The sequence below is a fragment of the Schistocerca nitens genome, chromosome 5 (genome assembly GCF_023898315.1).
Source record: "Schistocerca nitens isolate TAMUIC-IGC-003100 chromosome 5, iqSchNite1.1, whole genome shotgun sequence".
NCBI lineage: Eukaryota > Metazoa > Arthropoda > Insecta > Orthoptera > Acrididae > Schistocerca > Schistocerca nitens.
Window position 1 is genome coordinate 169,428,878 of NC_064618.1, and position 22,563 is coordinate 169,451,440.

General features: G+C 43.5%; 1 protein-coding gene across 4 annotated transcripts in view; it reads left to right on the forward strand.

Annotated features, from left to right (window-relative positions):
* Positions 1 to 22,563, forward strand: part of LOC126259158 (hexokinase type 2) — a 431,236-nt gene that overhangs the window by 194,998 nt on the left and 213,675 nt on the right. Inside the window, exon 1 of one of the 4 annotated variants that reach the window (XM_049955709.1) lies at positions 12,180 to 12,235. The exons of the other annotated variants lie outside the window; for them this stretch is intronic. Within the exon in view, the coding sequence (XP_049811666.1) occupies positions 12,218 to 12,235 (18 nt within the window). The 5' untranslated portion in view covers positions 12,180 to 12,217. Of the gene's footprint in view, positions 1 to 12,179; positions 12,236 to 22,563 lie in introns of those variants that run through there. 4 annotated transcript variants of the gene reach the window in all.

Here is a 22,563-nt window from a genome sequence, read left to right on the forward strand (position 1 = left end):
ACATTAATAGGCGCAGTGACTCGTTATTGTGTGGCTACACGATTGTCTGGGTGTTGCTGGAAGCAATCACATAAATTAAATATCTGAGAGGACACATAGGGAGCGATCTGAAGTGAAACGACCACATAAAATTAATCGCAAGTGAGGCAGATGAAAGACGGAGACCATTGGAAGAATCGTCAGGAAATGTGGTCCACCCACGGAGGAGGTAGCTTGCAATACCCTCGTTCTATCCAGAGAAAAAATAGGGCGCTTCGTCGCAGGTACCTTCAGTAAGCACGAAAACACGGAAAGGCTAATATAAATCCAGTGGCAAAAGGTAATTTGCGTCACGGTGTGGTTTTATGTTCAAATTCGAAGAGCGTGCGTCCCTAAAAGCATACCCAATACATTGCTTACTCTTACGTATATACCAGTAGATTTCCAGGAGACTATGTCTACCTCGCGAATAGACCGTAAGGGTGAAATTAGAGAGATACAACAGTGTACAAGAAGACTTAGCAACAGATCTTTGAGTACCATAGACTGTAACAAGAACCATAAGGTGACTCGCGTAGTATAGATCTAGAACTAAACATAATTTGAATAGACGAAGTGTACGAAAAATTGAATAACGGAACTGTACTCATTTCCTATTACATTGTGTAAATGGAATGGCAGCGTCATCCTCACCACCGAATCTCACGTGACAAATTCGTCGCTGAACAACCAACCAATCAACGAAGTTTAGGTTGTGACTGTCTCCCGTGTTAAGAAATCTCTCTACACTCTGTTGCGACACTTCATCAAATGTTGATCTAAGACGCTATATCAGAACAGAATTACATGAAATTGCCCTTGTCAATATCACAACGTAAGAGAGACTCGTAAAAAGGGAAAAACTTCTAAAAATATCTCTACATTCTTGTCAAAAATGGTTGTCGATTATCAGTGCTGGCCAGCTGTACCTAGAAGCTTTGTACTCAGTACATTAATTTTCATTTTTTCCGGAGGACGAGGTGAAAGATGGCAATTATCTGGAAATCTACCTACCATTCCATTTTCATGGAAACTCACACGTCACCATAGACGCTCTTCTTACATCTGACAATTTTCTCCGGAAATATTTATCGAGTATCGGACAGAAAATGGCTTTAACTATTAACACAGTGCAAGAAATCACTTAAAATGCTATATAATGTGTAATAAATATACGACCCGCTTGGGATGACTGTCGTGGTTTGTGAGATTTTGACGGTTTCGTTAACTTCCCGAGATGACGGAGTCACTGCACAAGCCGCCAGGTGGCAGCGCCGTTACTCTTTTCTTCCCTTAGGTTGCAAACGGCGTCGCTAGATGGCTGGCGGTAGACGCTTTCCTGTAAGGCCGCATTCGCCAGCGTTTTCAAAGGTTGTTGCAACAGCATTTGTGTTACGTAAACATTTTTCATACGTCACCTTCACTCCAGGCTGTCGTTTAGACTTCATTCCTCAACGGAAATTTCTCCGGTCATGTAATTACCTACGTCCCAAACGTGAGCTTATCCATCTGCCGTGAGACATCCTTTATTATGAGTACGAGATAATCGCGATGCATAGACACACCTGATCACCTGTAACACTGACATTGCAGTGCCAGATCATGTAACGCTGCTGAATTTATCGAATACTACACAAACATAAGGGAAAAGATTGCTACAGGGCGGTTAGCTGAATTTCGTAGTTTTGAGAAGAAATATTACAAATAGTTGATTTTTAGGAGGACGTAGTCGTACCTCTACACAATGCATATAGTTGCGGTAACTACAGAGATCTACAGTAGGGATATGTGCAGTAACTGACAAGGGAACCTCCCCATCGCATCCCCCTCAGATTTAGTTATAATGTCGCACAGTGGATAGGACTTGAAAAACTGAACACAGATCAATCGAGAAAACAGGAAGAAGTTGTGTGGAACTATGAAAAAATAAGTAAAATATACAAACTGAGTAGTCCGTGGGCAACATAGGCAATATCAAGGATAGTGTGGGCACAGGAGCGCCGTGGTCCCGTGGTTAACGTGAGCAGCTACGAACTAGAGGTCCTTGGTTCAAGTCTTCCCCCCAGTAAAAAGTTTTAATTTTTATTTTCAGACAATTATCAGAGTTCAGGCACTCACACATAATCAGTTTCGCTCTCCAAAATTCCAGGACGTGTTCAGGTTTGCTTGGACATATGCAGGATTTGACGGTCTACACAGGGAAAAATTTGAAAACGTTAAAAACATTTGTTTTGACAGAGCACAGTGAAAACTGTGAAACTGTTGCATTCATTTGTTGCAGTTTATGTGACACACTCTTATGTTTTCATCACTTTTTTGGGAGTGATTATCACATCCACAAGAAAACCTAAATCGGGCAAGGTAGAAGAATCTTTTTACCCATTCGCCAAGTGTGCAAGTTAGGTGGGTCGACAACATATTCCTGTCATGTGACGCACATGCCGTCACCAATGTTGTATAGAATATATCAGACATGTTTTCCTGGATCAAATGTTTTCGGTTCCCATTGGAGAGGCACGTCCTTTCGTCTACCAATCGCACGGTTTTGCAGTGCGGTCGCAAAACACAGGCCCTAAACTTATTACAGTGAACAGAGACGTCAATGAACGAACGGACAGATCATAATTTGCAAAAACAAAGTAAGTAAACTTTTCGCTCAAGGGTAGACTTGAACCAAGGACCTTTTACTCCGCAGCTGCTCTCCCTAACCACGGGACCACGGCGCTCCTGTGCTCAGATGTGCCTTGATGTTGCATATGTTACCCATGGACTACTCAGTTTGTATATTTTGCTTATTTTTTCATAGTTCCACACAACTTCTTCCTGTTTTCTCGACTGATCTGTGTACAGTTTTTCAAGGCCTATCCACTGTGCCAAATTATAACTAAATCTGAGGGGGGTGCGATGGGGAGGTTCCCTTGTGAGTAGTAATCCCTTCTAAATTGAGAATAAAATTTCAGAGCCCGTTTGGAAAGTCGGGTGACGCGTTCATCGCCATTTGCAAATCCAAAGTTGTGCAGTGTATCTTACTGCAGATGTGATTACTGTTACTTTGTGCTGGTGGTCGTGGCCTGTTCATTTAAATTTAAGGCACTTTTTTGATTGCTCCATTTGTTCGATCTTCTAAACTTGCTATCCTCCATTTGTCCTCGACGTCATAACGCACTGATCTCAAGAATATGAGGTGCGTCATATCAGAATCCTACATGAAAGCGTTATCGTTCAGTATTTTTCCACACGATATTACGATAAGCTTGGTTACGGAAGCAAGGAGGATGGACGCGCATACGATAGTGTGTGTGTGTGTGTGTGTGTGTGTGTGTGTGTGTGTGTGTTTGCGTGTGTGTGTGTGTGTGTGTGTGTGTGTTTGCGGGGGGGGGGGGGGGGATGGAAGGAGGGATGACTACTCTAAGCAGCCACAAAAAAGACCCGTTTCCGACTCAACATGCGTAATACCGACTTCTAAATCACTTTCTTGAAAGAAAAGCACTTGATTACAATATTTTTTTCTTATCCTAAGAGCTGGATGGGAGGGCACGGCACTCGTTTCTGGATATGGACGCCGTTGTACGGAAAGTGTCTGTGAGCGCACTTTCTTCCACAGCATAATTCAGCCGAAGCTGACCGTTTAACGCCTGGGAAAAATTTCCAGTCTGATCGCAAAGTAGGTCGAAATTCATCATTTATGGCGGTTCTCAGCATAATTTCTTTTCTCGTCCAGTTCCAAATGCTAATGTTCTCTTGCATACATGTGTGTTCGATGATCGCGCCAACACTACACAATTCGTATAAGACTGAGAGGGTAAGTTTGATCTTAAATTTCTTGGCGAATGCTGGGTTCGGTGACATCCAGTTACATATCTCTAATAAAAGGGTTCCCAAACTTTTCTTTGTCGCGTCCCTCTACTGCAAAAATGGGTTTTTCTCTCTCTCCCCTTCTCGATAGTAATACTGTATTACTTAAAAGCAGCTGAAGATGCAACCGATTAGCTCATGTCATTGTCGTGGGCGGGGAGGGGGGGGGGGACGTAAAGAGGAAAGTAGTAAGGACTTAGTGAGAAAAGGGTCGTGAAAGGTGAAATGCGTATGTATTAATTTCTCTGTTGGCGCTGTCAACATAAAGGTAGCGCGTGCGCATTTTACCAGTCAGCCACCGCAAGGAAGTAACATAGATTCGTGAACGTGAATATTCATGATAAGCGCCCAAATTTCCATGCACTATCATACCTTAAACATGAGTGCATTCGTGAACTACCAAAGACCAAATTTGCACAATGAAGCAAAAATCAATAAAAATAGTAGTATCAAAATTCAGTTTCAGTTTTGTATTTATATGCACTTCTCTTTGGCGCATGCATTTATCCATAACGTTGGCCGATATAATATAAATATTTTATTGTAGACATATACGATTTGTTCACCCATTTGATAATAAAAACTAATCAATGTGATGGATGAGCTTAAATATTTTTGCAAGGATTTTCAATTTTTCGTTGAATAGAACTAATGCACAACGTAAATCTCCAGCAACATTGAGTTTGCTCCCATATTTCGTTTTTATTGCTACACTCGCTGCAAACGCCCCTTAGCACAAGTGTTTGAAAATTGCAAGTATAGTTGCAGTGCTTGCTTTGCTATTCACTGATAAACTTCCAGTTACGGTACGCAAAATAATGACTTGTCCATCTTCTCAAAATCATATTTGGCTGCAGAATCTCTTTCCAAAGCTTGTTCTTGCAGTGTTTCCGACAGTACATCTATGACAACGCGAAGTGGATCTTTTGCCGAGCTGTATATCTTAGGACATAACGTAGGGAAGTAACGTTTGAATTCGTCAGTTAGAGGCTGCAAACGATTTAATGTTTTATTCGTAGTATCAATTTGCTTAAAGACCTCCATAAAGAGTGCAGCTTCTAAGATTCCAAATAATTTGGGAAAACAGAAATCACTGCAGGCTACAATTTTACGTTTCCAGATGTCAAATTACCGGTATACATCGTGATGGAATCCCGATGATCAGCTATATTGGAATCTTCATCTTGCAATTTAAAGCTCATTGAATCGAAAATATCCGGCAGATAAGTCAACACATCGTGAACACTTGGCTTTTGGAGTTCCACACACAATTCAGTTAGGTTTTAATTTCCAAAAACGGAATATCATCTCAAAATTCAAATAATCTAACTAGCACATTTCCTTTGGAGAGCCAGCATACTTCCGTTGAAATAGCAATTTATGTTCTGTTCCCAAAAGTTTACTAAGGGCCGTAAAGAGGAGAGTATTTAACGCACCATTTTCAACATGATTCACAATTTCGATGCATAATTTTAAGACGACGTTGAGTTCATTTGGAAGTGTCTTAGCTGCCAAGGCTTGACGGTGTATAACAGTGAATTTAAATAATATTGAGATTCTTTTCTCTGACCATCAGCACGAATCTTGAGAGAGATCAGAGCATTGACGATTAGTTTTTGCCACGACAGTTCATGTATCTAAAAGAATTCTGATATAGCTATCATTTTATAAATGGCTTTTGAAGTAGTCGTTGACTCTGTAGAAGATAGCACCTAGTTTTAAATTGTTCCGTTTTGTATATATCGGACGAAAATTAACAGTCCGTAACAATTTGCAACATCTGTACACTCCTCTAACTGTATTGCGAAAAGTTCTGATTCTTTCACGGCTTGCACTACCTGACCTGTTATGTCTTCGGCCACATCATCAATCCGAAGTTTTCACAGTGGTGTCAGAAAGCGGATTTTGTGAAAGTTTTTGTTTACTTTCTGATCCAAGAACATCATCAGCTGGTTTCAAGAAATAGGATTTGACAAGTGTTTTTCCAACAATGACTTTTGTTAGTCTTCGGGATGAATAGCGATAACTCAGAGGAACCTTCTCAGAAGGCCGAAACTTTGAAGTTGAATAGTACTCAGTCACACGCTTTCTAGCAAAATAACTCCATCCGTTTACGTTTAAAGTGCTGTTTAGTCCACAAATGCCGTTCAAGACTAGCTCTTACGACATCGTTGCTCAGTACTTATTAACAAGTAACACATTGCGGCTGGTCGACACCATTGTTTCGTACAACAGCAAAACCGTATTTAATGTAATCGTCACTGTATTTGGTCATGATGAAGTCAAGAAAAAATAGCTCTACAAGTCGACTCTTCACTTTCACATAAAAGTACGCAAGACTAAACTGTTTGTTTGATCGATACTGACTGAATCTCAGTCCAAGACTGGAGCGCCAACACTGCTTAGAAACAAAGCCACTACCGGCAAAAGTTACTACATAGTTGAAGCTGTGAGAAATCCTATACAGATGACAGTTGGCACGAAGAGCTCCGAATCGGGCCGACTTGCGAATATCAGCTAAGTTTTCACACGTTTGCTGTACTCGTGCGCTACGAATTCCAGTGGTCGGATTGGCAACGGTCAGTTACTGTGCTTACATACACCCTGACGATCTTCTACGAAAATGGGTGTCAGAGTACACAGGAAATACTTAGTACTAACGACGAACTGTCTTCTGGTTACCACCATATTTGTCCTTAATTAACAGCAACTTTTTCAGTAACGTAATGCGTTGGTACCGCTCGTCCCGGGCTCTCCACATTTACTCCGTCTTTAAGTAACAATGCTATGTTGTAAAACGAAACTGGCTCTGCACAGGCAGTGTTACCAACCTGCTTTACATGAGTCTTTCGGGCTAGGGATTAAACGGGAGTTTACGGGATTTGCAGTCTGATATTTTTTAATACAGTAGGATTCCGATCAGCTTTGCAGCCGTTACGGATTCCCCAGCCAGCTGCTAGAGATCCCAGTTCTCTCTCTCTCTCTCTCTCTCTCTCTCTCTCTCTCTCTCTATGAAATTAGTACTGTCCACGTATAATACATACTGTTGGACATTATTTCTTGCTACACTACCAAATAAACGTGCATACGTGCATAGATAATATTGGAGTGCACGATGTTACTGAGTGGATCAATACCCTACCACTTAGTCACGGAATTAGATAAGGTTCAGTCACTGATCTCTGCGAAAGAACTTTCTCTTCGGTCTTAAAACTACCGGAGTCGGATACATGGGCAAAAGAAAGACCATCTATAATAGAATACGTAGAACTGTAAGAGACTTAACCGTAATTTACTCTGTAAATTGAAGGGCTCTGAAGAAACAGACGAAAAAATTATGCGTAGAGTTACTGCTCTGTAAATTTGTAGTTTGTGGCCCTACAGCTAGGAGGGAAGGTCTGAGGTTCATTTCTTCGACGTCAAACTCAGTGTAGCAAGTAAAATGAAAACCTCGCAGAAAAGCAATATTGACAATGAAGAAGTTTCCAGTAATGCATTAAATCTAGTACCATTAACGTGCAAAAATGTGTGGTAATAATTTGCTTCGTTCTTCCTTAGTACTGTCATATTAGCATGTAAATGTTTTTGCAGCTCGTTACACCAATTTCTCTTAAATCTTTCTGTCGTCTTTATACCAAAAGTAGATTTGACTGACTTCGAGCATCTTTCAGCAAACGTGTAACAACACTAGTCTCTGACTGCTTTGTGTTAGGGGGCTGAAGATGTTGTTGGACACCCATAAACAAGAAACAACCAAGCTATCCGAAGCGCATTTTTTCAGTTGCTGATTCTGGATATCGTAAGACTGAATTTTTACTCTCCATTGCAGACACTAAGAAATCATCCACATTGTAACAAAATCGGTTTTTTCATTGAGTCCAAGTTAGACTATTTTTTGGCTAGCAAATGCCCCATTGTCTGAAAAAAAAACTAGTGCCAGATGCAAAAAAGATGACCAGCGCATGTAAGAGAAATGCTGACACGGCTGCGCAAAGAAGATAATGTAAATGAAAAGCCAATTTCTAACAAACATCACCACGATTTCACACAGAAACCAGAAAAAACTAACATAACCAAGGGCTTCAAAAAATGGTAACCTGTAAATGTAATTGAATATTACCATACCACACACTGTGTCTGATGATGCGACACATCTACGTATTACTTAACCTTTAGCTTCCAGAATCCACCAGGTGAACAGCAGAGATGCCCCAATATTACTTCAGAATAAATTTGTGTTTGTAGTGTTATTTAACTTTCCCTTCAATCTGAAATGATCCGTTGTCACGTACTGTTTAATCCGTATGTACGTATATAAATTTTACTTTAATCATGAGACATATGTAAACCAAGCGCCAGTAAACAAAAAAGTTGAATTTTGCGAATTGAAGGATACATATTTCACCGTGCTTAATTTTTGTTTCTTGTTGTTTCAGGTAAGCCGCTGTCGACAATCAACTTCACACTCTGCTGCGCCAAAGTGCAGTGATAGAGTGCCTTTACAAATTCAGGGTTACGCGATGTCATAGATTGGCAGAAAGTTTCCCCCTTTCAGTGGGGGACTCAATATACGAGTGAAACGAGGTAATGTATTCAAATACATTCAGAAGTTTCGACAAGGTTACTGCAGCATTTAGAGTCTGCCGCAATTAGATAGACAATCAACGCCACTGCCATTGATGAACTCATCTAAAACCACAGGATGCTTTAACACGAGACATAATGGACAAGCTGCACAGTCTTACGCAAAATAGAGACCGCAGTTCCACAGGAACGCAATATATTCATAGAGGGCCACCTGTGCAACGTACAGTATTTGTACGTATGTTATCCCCTGGACATGTTTCTGTGCAGATACAACTTCACTGGATGCTGATTTCTTTACTAATTCTGAAAAAACCATCGTTTGTACAACTGATTTAAAATGTTCCCTCATGCTACCGACCATTTCCGTGGTTAAATGTAATAATATTCGCGGATGCTTTATGCCACTGCTGTCGTTACCAAATCTGTGATAATAGGATAATAGTGTTAGTGTAGAGGTACTGATTTGTCACGAGTCCATGTTCGGTTTTAATTGAGGAGTTGTACCTCCCTCCACAAGCTAAATACAGTCTGAAGAAGTTTTGTTAGAGTTGCTGGAAAATTTTTTTAGTAGGGCGGAAAACAGCGACAATAGTTTTCTGGCGCGTATTTGGTGACAATATCTGCCATGTACGGTTCCCCTGCCTAACAATTAACTCTACTAACCTTTTACTTTCAGGAAAAAAATTTCCCAAATGTGTGTGGGATGCTATTTCGTACAGTAATACTTGAATAAAAGGAAGCGCTGCTGCAAGAGATCGTTTTTTATTCTTAGCGTATCCGCTATTTTTATTGTTATATAACAAATTGCAAGAAATGCAGTGAAAGCGAGATTCCTCGCCACGTTCCGCAAACCGCCAAGAATTGGCCGTAGCAAGAAAGCGAAGCGGAATTCCGCCATCTCAGGGAACCGCATTGCGTACTTCATTTATTCCATACGTACATTTATTCCATACGTATTAGCACGGTGTCATATAGCTAAAAGACGAGATGCTCTGAATTGTTCCCCGTTGTGTTAAGAAATTTGTGAGAACCGCGACCAAGATCCTCATTGTTACAACCTGATGAATCAAAAAAGTTAAATTGTGAAAAAAGTTTCAGAAGTTTCCTGCCGGACAAGCAACAGAGTTGCGTTCTCAGACTCGTAAAAGCGGTGGACATAATATCCTAAGTCCATGAATATTAGATTTCCATTCGCTACGGCTGCAGTTTCTTTTTGTCCATAATCAGTTATCCAAAAATACACCATTTTTCCATTTTCAATTCGGCGTTCATAGAAAAATTGTTCTAATAATACTATCTGCTGTATGAAAAGTACCAGTCTTATCTTTGGTACTGAATACGGCGAGGCGTCACCTTAACGGAGGCCGTGCATAGTAAGAAAATTGACATTAGCGACTCTCCCCGGCTTTTGTAGCTTCGCCGTAATTTTATTTACGGGTCACTGCGTAGACCCAGAATTAAACTTAAAAAGAATGTTAGGCAGCTGGATGAAATCACCTTCGTAATAACTTAAACGACGGAAGCAGCGCACTCCAGAAAGTTGTCAGTAGGCACGAATATTAAGTGTTCCATATCTCGTGGCAATAATAGAAATTGCCAACTACGTAGCCGCCCGATCCACCCCTAACCAAGTGAAAACAGTAGTGAAAACCGTATTAAAATCATTATAGTACTTCCTGAGATAGCCTTCGCGTGTAGATAGAGGAACGCGGCGGGGGGAATTTAAGTTATAAAATATATATAATACCAAGACACGTATTACATGCACTGGTTAGGGTAAGAATAGTTTTTTGTGGCTCAATGGCATAGTGAAGTTTGTCAATTAGACGGCACTTCATGTCAGTACTGGACGACGTCGAGTTGATCCACGAAGATGCGCGGGCACCTCAAAATGTACAACCCCCAGGGCGGTAAAGGACAATGAGTCACAACTGCACATGGTGTCTCGAAGCTAGCCGAGAACGTTCGTCGTTGCAGATGGCGGTGAGAATCAAACGGACGCTCTGGATCGCGCAACAGTAGCCCAGCCCGCGCTGCATCTTCTAGCATTAACCGCTAGACGGCAGTGGCATCGTTAGCAACGGCAGTTGGCTTGAATTCATCACAGTTCTGCTAGTGTACACAAATTATTTGTAAGTTATAAACACACTCTTCCTCATTAAGTCCCTCTACCTATTAGTGAAAATATTAGCAAAATCCCTACAGTATTCCCTCATATTAGCCCGAAAATTCAGACAGAAGCGACCAGAGGACTTCATTTTATACACGTAAAGATGATGACGAAGGAGGCTAGTACTCAGTAACATTAAAAATGGCTTCCTCTGCTCAGCCCTATTGCACCCCCGTTCACACTTCTTAATCGGTTATACATTTAGAGTTCCCCGTGGTTTCCTCTTTTAAAAGTAGGCTAATACTCGGATAATATCTTGAACTGGGCAAGGACTTGTTTCGTAACAAATATATGATACACTTATCGAATATACGTTGACAGCTTTTTAAAGCATTGTTCTAACTAAATACCTTGGAATTACAATTACGAACAACTTAAATTGGAAAGAACAAACAGAAAATGTTGTGGGGAAGGCAAACCAAAGACTACGTTATTTTGACGAACACTTGAAAAACGTAACTGATCTACTAAAGAGACTGCCTACGCTACGCTTGTCTGTCCTCTTGTACTGCTGCGACGTCAGGGATTCTTACCTCATAGGATTAACGGAGTAAATCCAGAAAGTTCAAAGTAGTGTAGCACGTTTTGTATTACCGCGAAACGGGTAGTGTGTGTCACTTACATGATACAGCATTCGGACTGGACATAAAGCAAAGGCGTTTTTCGTTGCAGCGGAGCCTTCGAAAAACCGTCATCCCTTATTTCACCCGCATAGGGATGGAATTTCGAAAAATCCTCTCTTAACGGATGCTTGAAGTATAAGAACAGCACCCTCTCCAAATTTCAAGTTTTTATCTATTTGGGCCGGACGGCGATAACTTCTGATTTGCTTTCGTATAGAGAAATTGAGAGGCATCTCTATTAGGCTGAAATGCATAAAGAATGTATCGTCTCCCCAGAATACGACGTGGGTCAGTGTACGATATATTCTTCAGTAAAATGGACTGAGTGATAGAAATATACATTTCAGAAAGCCTTCTCACCAATTACCTTTGCCAGTAGCTAAAATGTTTTTCAAAGGGCCTCTTGAAAAATAAATTTTGGGAGCTTTTCGAGAAGGTAACTTAACTCACAAGTGAGAAGTTTCGTGTACATCATTTATCACATGTTCTGGGAATATGTCATAAACGTAAAGATATGGTTGTCTTCGTATTACAGACTGATTAACACACACTTACGAGCATGTAGGCGTGCAACAGCTTGCGAACTGCCTAGTCATTGTGTTCCCCTGACCCGCGAGTCTCACATTGCTGCCAACTGCTTCGCACGTTGGACGTAGGGCTCGCAGCCGGACTCCACAGTGTACTCTCTCTTCTCTAGGTCATAGTCAATTAATCCCAAGCCCTTAACACGCCACGTAGCTCTTAATACTTTGGAAAGCCCTTAACGGACAGACGCTCCACACTGCATCAGCTGACCGCTTTTGGCAGCTACGATGTTAACGAGAAGCAACGAACAGAAGCTGCTTCGTCAAAGCGGAAAGCGATAGCACAACCTTCTGCTTAAAGTGTTTGCTTTAAGATAATGCGCTGTGTAGTCGTCTGCAGTACTTCAAAGCAGCAAGAACGAGCTTTGGCTGAGAACGGGATGCACTTGCATTTAGAGGTACACTAACACCTATGTTAACAAAACGTAACAATCATCATTAGTTTCATGATGTAAACATTTATTCAAAGTAGTGGTACCTATCCTAGCGTACATTCGCACTCGCAGCTGTTTTAAGACAAGACGACCCAATCCACCAGTTAGGGCACCCAACCGAGAGTGTGGAATTTATTATCGCGTGTACCACATTCAGAAGCGAAAACTGACGAGGGTGAAAGTGTGCGAGCAAGGTGGTTTTCGAACCGCACCCCCTGTACCATTCCTGTTCGTGGTTTTGGCTCTATTTTTTGCTGTTGCCTACTTTTTCACTGACAGAAGCACGGAAAGTACAATCAAAACTCAATGACGATGGCTGAGAAACTCGGTATTCTTACGCAATTATAGAAGAGACGATAATAATGCCAAACTGTGCCTCGCTTGCTTCAAAGTCATTAGCAGTAATAATTTCTTTCTCTATTATAGCATTCGACATAAAGAAAAAACCAATTATTGAACAAAATAATTAAAACGAAATGCTGAATGATTTATGTAAGAAAAAGAACCCCGTACGCTCACTATTGTAGTATTGACTATTGAGTCATTTCACTATTACTTGCCGGCCGGAGTGGCCGTGCGATTCTAGGCGCTGCAGTCTGGAACCGAGCGACCGCTACATTCGCAGGTTCGAATCCTTCCTCGGGCATAGATGTGTGTGATGTCCTTAGGTTAGTTAGGTTTAATTAGTTCTAAGTTCTAGGCGACTGATGACCTCAGAAGTTAAGTCGCATAGTGCTCAGAGCCATTTGAACCACTATTACTTGTCCTTGACGCTGCGAATGTAAGTAACACTGTTTACCTCGAGCCACTTGGATCAAATGTTGTTTGGGGTTTGAAATGAATGATTGCGACCACGGTTTGCCATTTTATAACTTCTTAAAGGCAGTAGATGATACTTATAAATCCCAAAGAGAGAGTGAATGGCTGTGGCCATCTGTGAATCATATGAATTTTATCGAATCAGCGAAGTGTCATAAACATAGCACTAAATCAGAGTCGTCGAAACATCAGAGTGCTTTCATATGTTTAACCTGAACTTCTATTTGAAATGTCATTAACTCTCAAGCTGACAGTATCTTGAGTGCGTATATTAGCCATTCTATTATTACCGTGCCGTAGATACCCTTACTCAGATGTATCTGACTTGGCTGACCTGATTGCAGAAAGTATGTATGGACCGATATTACTGTCACCAGTTTAGTAAAACTCTGTTCACTCATTCCTAAAAAACGTCTGAATATTTTTTCAAATGGCAACGTAACACGTCGAATTTTCCGTTCGATAATCGATCACTGATGTTATCTATGCAGCGTCTGATTTTTCTTTTGTGTTTTTTCTGTAACAAAAATGCACCCGTGTGTACTCAGCTTTATAATCATTTGATACGGCTTAGCGTGAATAGGAAGAACGCAAACAAAATCCTGCTAGGAAATCTCGACGGAACTGTTCCAGCTGCGCAGCTGAGACGAGTTGAAATCGAACATCTCATAAATTTTCACTGAATAGGTTACCTGCCGCAACGTCCCGCTCGCATAGGTCAATGCACAGCGTGTTTGCTTGCAGTACTGGGAAATGAACCAGGCTCGATTCGACTCCGCCGGCAACTTAGCGACTGTCGGTTTGTTTCACCGGCCAGTCTGTGTTATTCCGCGCTAGTTTTGGCAAGTGTTGGGCTGGTCCCCAATCTCAAGCAGTAAAAATAAAATAATAAAAACAATAAAGTTCACACGTCTCGCTACACGACTTCCCTCTTAGGTTAAGTTACGGCTGTAGCGATAGGAAGGGCATCTGACTGCAAAGTCAAAATATTAAAAACGTCATATCCTGTACAGTAGGATAAACGCAAGGCAAGATTGAGTTCAGTCGACGGAAAAATGGTGTGTGTGTGTGTGTGTGTGTGTGGGGGGGGGGGGGGGGGGGGCTTTGTACACTACACCCAAACAGTACCGAGATTCTTCCACTTAGCGAACGAAGTTGTGGAGGACAGTGTTGCCTGCTACAAGGTGAACGTAATAGTTGAATTAAATTCGCTGAAATGAAGTTAAATGAATGGATTTAATTAATATCACCGAAAACAGTTGAGGAATACAGAACCACGATCTTCCTCCAAATACCCCGTGCCAGAACCTCTTTTCGGAAATAAAGGGAGTCGTGCTCATATACACTAATGGTTAGTGCGAGTAATCGTAAAAGGATACAACCAGAGAGAAAATCCCAGTTTAACAGAAATGAAGTTGTGATGACGCATTTATTGCATAATTTTTCATTTATATATTTTCCTCATTGCCACTACATTCATTTTATCTTAATTCATTTCATTTGAGTTAAATTGTTGTTAAATTATGGCAATGGAAGCCATTTGGATCACGCATCTTCCAGATAGTAAAATGACGTATCACCGCCCCCTTCCCCTCTCCTCACCCTTTCTCGTGGGTCACTAACTGTCAGTATACTGGACGAATAGCTGTAAATCTTCTACTAGCAGCCAAGCCCAAATGTAAAAAAAGCTGTAAAAATTGCAATGTACCAACGGTGAAAACTTGTGCAGAAGCTCGTATGTTGACTGCAATAACGTTTTAGAGTAACGTGGATAACCTGACAGATTCAGACGTATACTTTGTGAAAGAGCTACACATAGAAATCGGACTGCAACCTGATAAACTGTATTACGAACTGCAGCGATCCGTAAGTTGGACATCGGAGCAGGGCAACGTCCCAGGGCGGGTGGCGTGATCACGTGACCGGAGTAACGGCTCCTGCCACCTGGCGGCCTTCGAACCAAATGTCGAGGTCGTCGCCGGAGGCCGTGCTCCGCCAAATGCAAAGTGCAGCGTCTGCTCCGTGATATTGTCCATCAGCTCTTTCATCTTCTGACACACAAGAAGACGATGAACGTGTCTACTGTGCCAGTCAAAATGAGAGATCGGCGGTATGTACTTACGTCTCCATCTGCTGGGATACAAAGGCATACGCTAGAAATTTCCAAGACTGGCGCTCTCCTGCGTGTTTAGTAGTCATCCACGCACCTCCGATATATCTGCCTTCTGTCTTTTTTTTTTGCCTCTTGTATGCCAACAAGGAGCTTCGTTGGTCCGCTGACTATTTCATGCCCTGCCCACAACCTCCCTTTCAGTTTCATGTGTTCACACTTACCTCTTTCACTCCTGTCTGGTCCAACATCCCTTCGTTTCTTTTCTGTCCGTCTTTGTCAGTAATTCCCAAGAGGCACGCCTCTATGACTTGCAGAGCAACCCTCAGTTTTCGGATGGTTTTCGCAGAATGTACATGACTCACTGCCGTACGTCTGAAACAGGAATATACGCTGATAGTAAAATTTCATTTTCTGATACATCGGAAACTTGTTTCGAAACGCTTATTTAGTTGGAAAAAAATTTTCAGGCCGTTTTTACTCCTCTCTTCAATTTCTAACTCTAGAGATTGTAACTGTCTTAGACTGTCCTAAATATTAAAAATTCACCCTGTGGTTCTGTGACTTCATTGTTAATTTACACTTTGGTTGTTGAACTTTATGTGTATGGAGGGACATACAACAGTCATCCACAAAATAGGTATGGTTAGGGTTTGTCTCGCTAACGCGTATTCCTTCTTCATTTTCTGTGTTTAAATGTCCGAATTTTCTCTAGGGCTACTGGGCATAGTTCTGGATATATGGAATCTCCTCCTTTGACTCCTTTCAGTTCTAAATCTCTTACTATTCTGGCCGCACTCAATGGAAGCTGTAGCATCATAAACGGTTTTCAAAATGGTTCAAATGGCTCTGAGCACTATGGGACTTAACATCTGAGGTCATCAGTCCCCAAGAATTTAGAATTACTTAAACCTAACTAACCTAAGGACATCACACACATCCATGCCCGAGGCAGGATTCGAACCTGCCACCGTAGCAGTCGCACGGATGGTGATCGCTCGAGGCTTGGCGATAGGGGTCAGTGTGTGTGGATTTCCTGTTCTACTCTACGTACCTGGGGTTTCCTGTATTCACTGTGACCTAGACTTGGCCACTGTTTCTATGTTTCGATACAGTGTATCGATACGTGGAACTGTTTCAGTGTTTCGGAACGGCTGTGGTTCACTGTTTCGAAACAGTGGTGTTTCATTCCGCCCCTGTCTCTGATAACCGGACCAGATTCGATCTCGAGCCAGACACAGAAACTGTATCGTTGTTTCAAAATAAGGCTGTTTCAGTCCACCTGTGCTTGGAACGGACTAATTGTATCGAAACAGTGACGTTTCATCCTGCTCTGTGTCGGACGAGATTCGGGCTCGGCACAGGTACTGAAACACAACATACCACTTCATGAAACACTTTCAAGAGTGTCAATCTTTTTGACAAGCAATAGCATGAAGTTTAAGATATCCGAAAATAAAGCTTCGTTTCTAGCTGACTGCCCTATTCCGAAATGGCGTAACATCTGCTTTATAAACACTAACCAAACAATAAAACAACGCATACTATTTACATTCAAAGTAATAAATAAGTGAAAATCATTCAGTTAAATTACACTTTTTTTATAACATACGCTTCTCTGTTTATGTACAGTAATCATATTAAGAAACGCAAGTAAGTCTACAACATTTTGAATAAAAAAGCGTAGAGTGACAGTTATTAGGCATATACATAAATTTGATGTAGGTATAATTGCAAGCAATCTGTTTGACATATCACTGATAGTGTATTGGTGAACGGGAAGGGCTGGGAAGCATGGTGAATTTATAGTAACGGTTTGAAACACCTTGAAAGACAAATTTTTTTGTTATATTTTGTTATTTATTCGAATTATTTGGCGTTATTTGTTGAAGAGACTGATGTGTTGTGTGACATTTGAGTACGTAAGGACAGCGTACTTTGCCTTTTTTCAATCTGTTTTAAGGTATGGGTTAATACTCTGCGGAAACAGCAGAAAAATAAATGAAATTATAGTGATCCAGAAGAAAGCAATCAGAGTAATGGCTAAGGTAGATAATAGAACATATTGTAAACAATTGTTCATTAAATATAGAATTTTAAGTTATTAATTGATATATTCTTGAAAGTGTTAACTACATACTTGCTGAGCTACCTAATTTAAGTGTAACAAATTAAAGGCATGACTACTATACAAGAACCTGTACTTCTCTGGTGTTGCCACAAAATAGATTATCTAAAACTAACAATAGTCATAAGTATATGGCAATTAAAATATACAACAAATTGTCTAAAATGGGTCAATCAAGCCTGACAAATTATTTAAAGACAGTGTTCACAACTTCTTGTTAACTAATCCATTCTATTCATTAGAAGAGTTTTTAGAAATGCCCAATATCAACTTAAATATGTAAAAATTTATTTTGTAAAATTAATAGGGTAAGTGAACTGACGAAGTCTATTGCATGTAATAATGCAGAATGACCAATAAAGAGGCTGATAGTCACTGTGCCTATTATCCACGATGATTCCCTTTGTGTGCATGGAAATTAGCAGGATGGGTATATTACCCATAGTAACGGAATGTGGGAATCGCAGTAGCATATCCGTTGTTTCTGCAGTTTGCTCCCACTTCCAGTTTCGTTCGTGGTGGTTCTTCTGTCTTCAGCTATGGCTGTCCTCAGCCAATTGAAAAGTATGAAAGTATCACGACACGAAAGCAGCGCATTTGCTGCAGGAAATACGAAACTGCCAAGAAGCTTAAATGATAGTTTCATACTTCCTGCGATATGATTAGCGCTCTCGCACCTCATTTGTGTTTATATGGACATACTTATACAGTAGACATTCAAGATGATAAAATGTGTAGGTTTATTAGATTACAAAACACAAACTGTTTCACTGTTTCGAAACATTGTATCGAAACATTACATTGTACTGTTTCATTTGTTTCGAAACGTTTGTTTGCCCATCTCTACTGTGACCCAACCACAGTCCGGTTGGGGTCTAGGCAGCGAGTGCTCAAAACAGAGAAACTGAAGAAGACGATTTGTGCAAAAATCCAAACACCATATCGGCTCTATACACGGAAATACACCATTAAACATACAGAGTGAACCCAAAATACATTTCGTATAACATTCTCATTTGTGTCTCACTGTGTCTTGTTTCGAAACAGACTTTCCCATTCACTCAGGGTATGTACTAGTGTGGATAAGCTTACTAACAAAGAGTTCGCCAATATGAAACTCCTGCGTGGGTTCACTGAATGCAATTGAAGACCGGTATGACAACGGTACGCTGTTCCCTCAGCGGCGGGAATATCGTATTATATATAATACTTTCACGTTGGCCTGAGGTGGTTATGTTACTCCGCTCCGAGGCGTGCCTTTCGTCCGGCGAGTCCAGCGCGGCCCCAAAGACCGTCGCATCGACACCGGGGCCTTTATCCTCGCCTTCGAGGGGGACGTTCTCCCAGATAAGGTAAAGGTGATGTGCTACCGGTGCGACGTGCGACCTTACATCCCGCCTCCTATGCGCTGCTTTCGGTGTTTGCGCTTTGGGCACATATCGTCACGGTGTGAGGCTGAGCCCCTTTGTGGCGATTGTGGACGTCCTCTTCGTGAGGAACATACATGCACCCCCCCCCCCCCACCTCGGTGCGTCAATTGTCCTGGCATCCACTCGCCTAGATCCTCAGACTGCCCCGCATATCAGAAGGAGAAGAAGATACAAGAACTCAAAACTTTGGATCATCTCTCTTATTCTGAGGCCAGGAAGAAGTATGACAGCCTCCATCCCGTGCCGTTGATCACTTCATTTGCCTCAGTTGTGTCCCCTCCTTCCGCGGTATCCTCACCCCTATCCTGTCCCCCCTCCTTCCGCGGTATCCTCACCCCTATCCTGTCCCCCCTCCGCCTCCTCCCCCCATCCGGGGTCTCTGCCTCCGCCTCCCAAATCCCTCCCTTCCAAAGCCTCCTCCCCCGTGGCCCCCGCCCCCCTTCCTCCTCCTCCTGCCCCCCCGCCGCCTGAGAAGCGATCCTCTTCTCAGGCGTCCATCGGGGAAACGTTCCGGACCCCGGCTTCCGAGGTCCGGCGTTCCAAAACGGACCCCGCGCGTGAGGACCTTCTTCGGGTCCAGCCCACCATCCCTGTGCCTCCTCGGACTTCCAAGAAGGCCCCCAAGAAGTAGTCTCTATCCCCCTCTCCACCCCGGCGCGTTTCGTCTGACGCTCCATCCGTGAGTCGCTGCTCCCGGCCGTCCTCAGTTTCGCCGGGACGCTCTGCTGCCAGGCGCTCAGCTGGCCTCTCGTCGGCAAATGATGCTGCCCCTCCTACGCAACCCGGGACAGCGGCCGCAGCTGGCGACGACTCAATGGAACAGGATCCGCCTCTCGCCGGTTGTAGCGTTGTTCCCTCGAAACCTGGCCCTCCGCGGCCGTCGAGGTGACCAGCTCTTCCCCCGTCTCGTTCCCCCCTTTTTTCTGACTAGCGATGGCCTTGTTACATTGGAACATAAGAGGTATTCGATCTAATCGGGAGGAATTACAACTGCTCCTCCGCCTGCACTGTCCGCTCGTCCTTGGTCTCCAGGAAACCAAGTTGCGCCCAACTGACCGTATTGCCTTTACCCACTATACCTCGGAGCGGTATGACCTCACCCCTGTGGACGGTATGCCAGCTCATGGTGTGGTCATGTTGCTCGTTCGGGACGATGTCTATTACCATCCCATCCCATTGACCACCCCATTCCAAGCAATAGCTGTCCGTATTACTCTTTCTGCCTTTACTTTTTCAGTTTGTACCGTCTACACTCCATCGTCATCCGCAGTTACTCGGGCTGACATGATGCACCTAATTGTTCAGCTTCCTCCGCCGTTTTTATTGTTTGGCGACTTCAATTCCCATCATCCCCTTTCGGGCTCTCCTGCATCCTGTCAAAGAGGCTCCCTCTTGGCGGATGTCTTCAACCATCTCAATCTTGTCTGCCTCAATACTGGCGCCCCGACTTTCCTCTCTGACTCTACTCATACCTACTCCCACTTGGACTTTTCGATCTGTTCTACCACTCTTGCCCGTCGGTTCGAGTGGTATGTCCTTTCTGACACCTATTCGAGCGACCACTTCCCCTGTGTCGTTCGTCTCCTGCACTGCACCCCATCCCCACGTCCTTCGAGCTGGAACATACCGAAAGCTGACTGGGGACTTTACTCCTCCCTGGCGTCCTTTCCGGACCACGATTTTCGCAGTTGTGACAGTCAGGTCGAATACCTCACGGCTGTTATCATCAATGCTGCCGAACGTTCCATTCCTCATACTACCTCTTCTTCACGTCGCGTTTCCGTCCCCTGGTGGAATGAGGCTTGTAGAGACGCTATCCGTGCTCGACGACGTGCTTTACGCACCTTTCGCCGCCATCCTACGTAGGCGAATTGTATTGGATACAAACGACTCCGAGCGCAATGCCGTAGAGTCATCAAAGACAGCAAAAAAGCTTGTTGGGCCTCTTTCACCAGCTCCTTTAACAGTTTTACTCCCTCTTCTGTCGTTTGGGGTGGCCTGCGCCGGCTGTCGGGCATTAAGGCCCACCCCTCGGTACCTGGCCTGACCTCAGGTAATGAGGTCCTTGTTGATCCTGTGGCTGTCTCCAACGCCTTCGGCCGCTTTTTCGCGGAGGTTTCAAGTTCCGCCCATTACCACCCTGCCTTCCTTCCCAGGAAAGAGGCATAAGAGGCTCGGCGACCTTCCTTCCACTCGCTTAATCTGGAAACTTGTAATGCCTCCTTTACTATGTGGGAACTCGAACGTGCGCTTGCACTGTCCCGGTCCTCTGCTCCGGGGCCAGATGCCAATCACGTTCAGATGCTGGCACACCTTTCTCCGGCGGGCAAAAGCTTCCTTCTTCGTACCTACAATCGCGTCTGGACCGAAGGTCAGGTCCCCATGCGTTGGCGTGACGCCGTCGTTGTTCCTATACCCAAACCTGGGAAGGATAGACACCTTCCTTCTAGTTACCGCCCCATTTCTCTTACAAGCTGTGTCTTTAAGGTGATGGAGCGCATGGTTAATGCTCGGTTAGTCTGGATTCTTGAATCTCGACGGCTACTTACCAATGTCCAATGCGGCTTTCGTCGCCGCCGCTCCGCTGTTGACCACCTTGTGACCTTATCGACATTCATCATGAACAACTTTTTGCGAAAGCGCCAAACGGTAGCCGTGTTCTTCGATTTTGAGAAGGCTTATGATACCTGTTGGAGAGGCGGTATCCTCCGCACTATGCACAGGTGGGGTCTACGCGGTCGCCTGCCCCCTTTTTATTGATTCCTTTTTAACAGATCGAAAGTTTAGGGTACGTGTGGGTTCCGTATTGTCCGACGTCTTCCTCCAGGAGAACGGAGTGCCTCAGGGCTCCGTCTTGAGCGTTGCCCTTTTTGCCATCGCGATCAATCCAATTATGGATTGCATTCCACCTAATGTCTCAGGCTCTCTCTTTGTCGATGACTTCGCGATCTACTGCAGTGCCCAGAGAACATGCCTCCTGGAGCGCTGCCTTCAGCGTTGTCTAGACAGCCTATACTCATGGAGCGTGGCAAACGGCTTCCGGTTCTCTGAAGAGAAGACGGTTTGTATCAACTTTTGCCGATATAAAGCGTTCCTTCCGCCATCCTTACATCTCGGTCCCGTTGTTCTCCCATTCGTGGAAACAACTAAGTTTCTAGGGCTCACATTGCACAGGAAACTTCGTTGGTCTCCGCACGTCTCTTATTTGGCGGCCCGTTGTAAACGTTCCCTTAATGTCCTCAGAGTTCTTAGTGGTTCATCTTGGGGAGCGGATCGCACTGTTCTGCTTCGCTTGTATCGGTCCATAGTCCGATCGAAGCTGGATTAGGGGTGCTTCGTCTACTCGTCTACTCGGCCATCCCTCTTACGCCGTCTCAACTCCAACTACCATCGGGGGTAGTCTGCCCTGCTGCCCCCTGGAGTCCGCTTCCGTCGCCTGCTTCGACAATTGGATTTTTCCCTCCCTACCACCTTCAGAGAGGGTGAGAGCCCGACACAACCTTGGCTCCAGGCTCCGGTTCATATTTATCTCGACCTCAGCTCACTCCCGAAGGAGGGTACTCCGGCTGCAGTGTATTGCTCACGGTTTGTCGAACTTCGTGCGCGACTTGCCAGTCACACCTTTATTTACACCGATGGCTCCAAAACTGACGATGGTGTCGGCTGTGCCTTTGTCCTCGGGGCCTTCACCTCTAAATACCGGCTCCTCGACCAATGTTCCAGCTTTACGGCCGAGCTTTTTGCTCTCCATCAGGCCATTCAGTATGCCCGCCGCCACCGCCATTCATCGTATGTACTCTGCTCT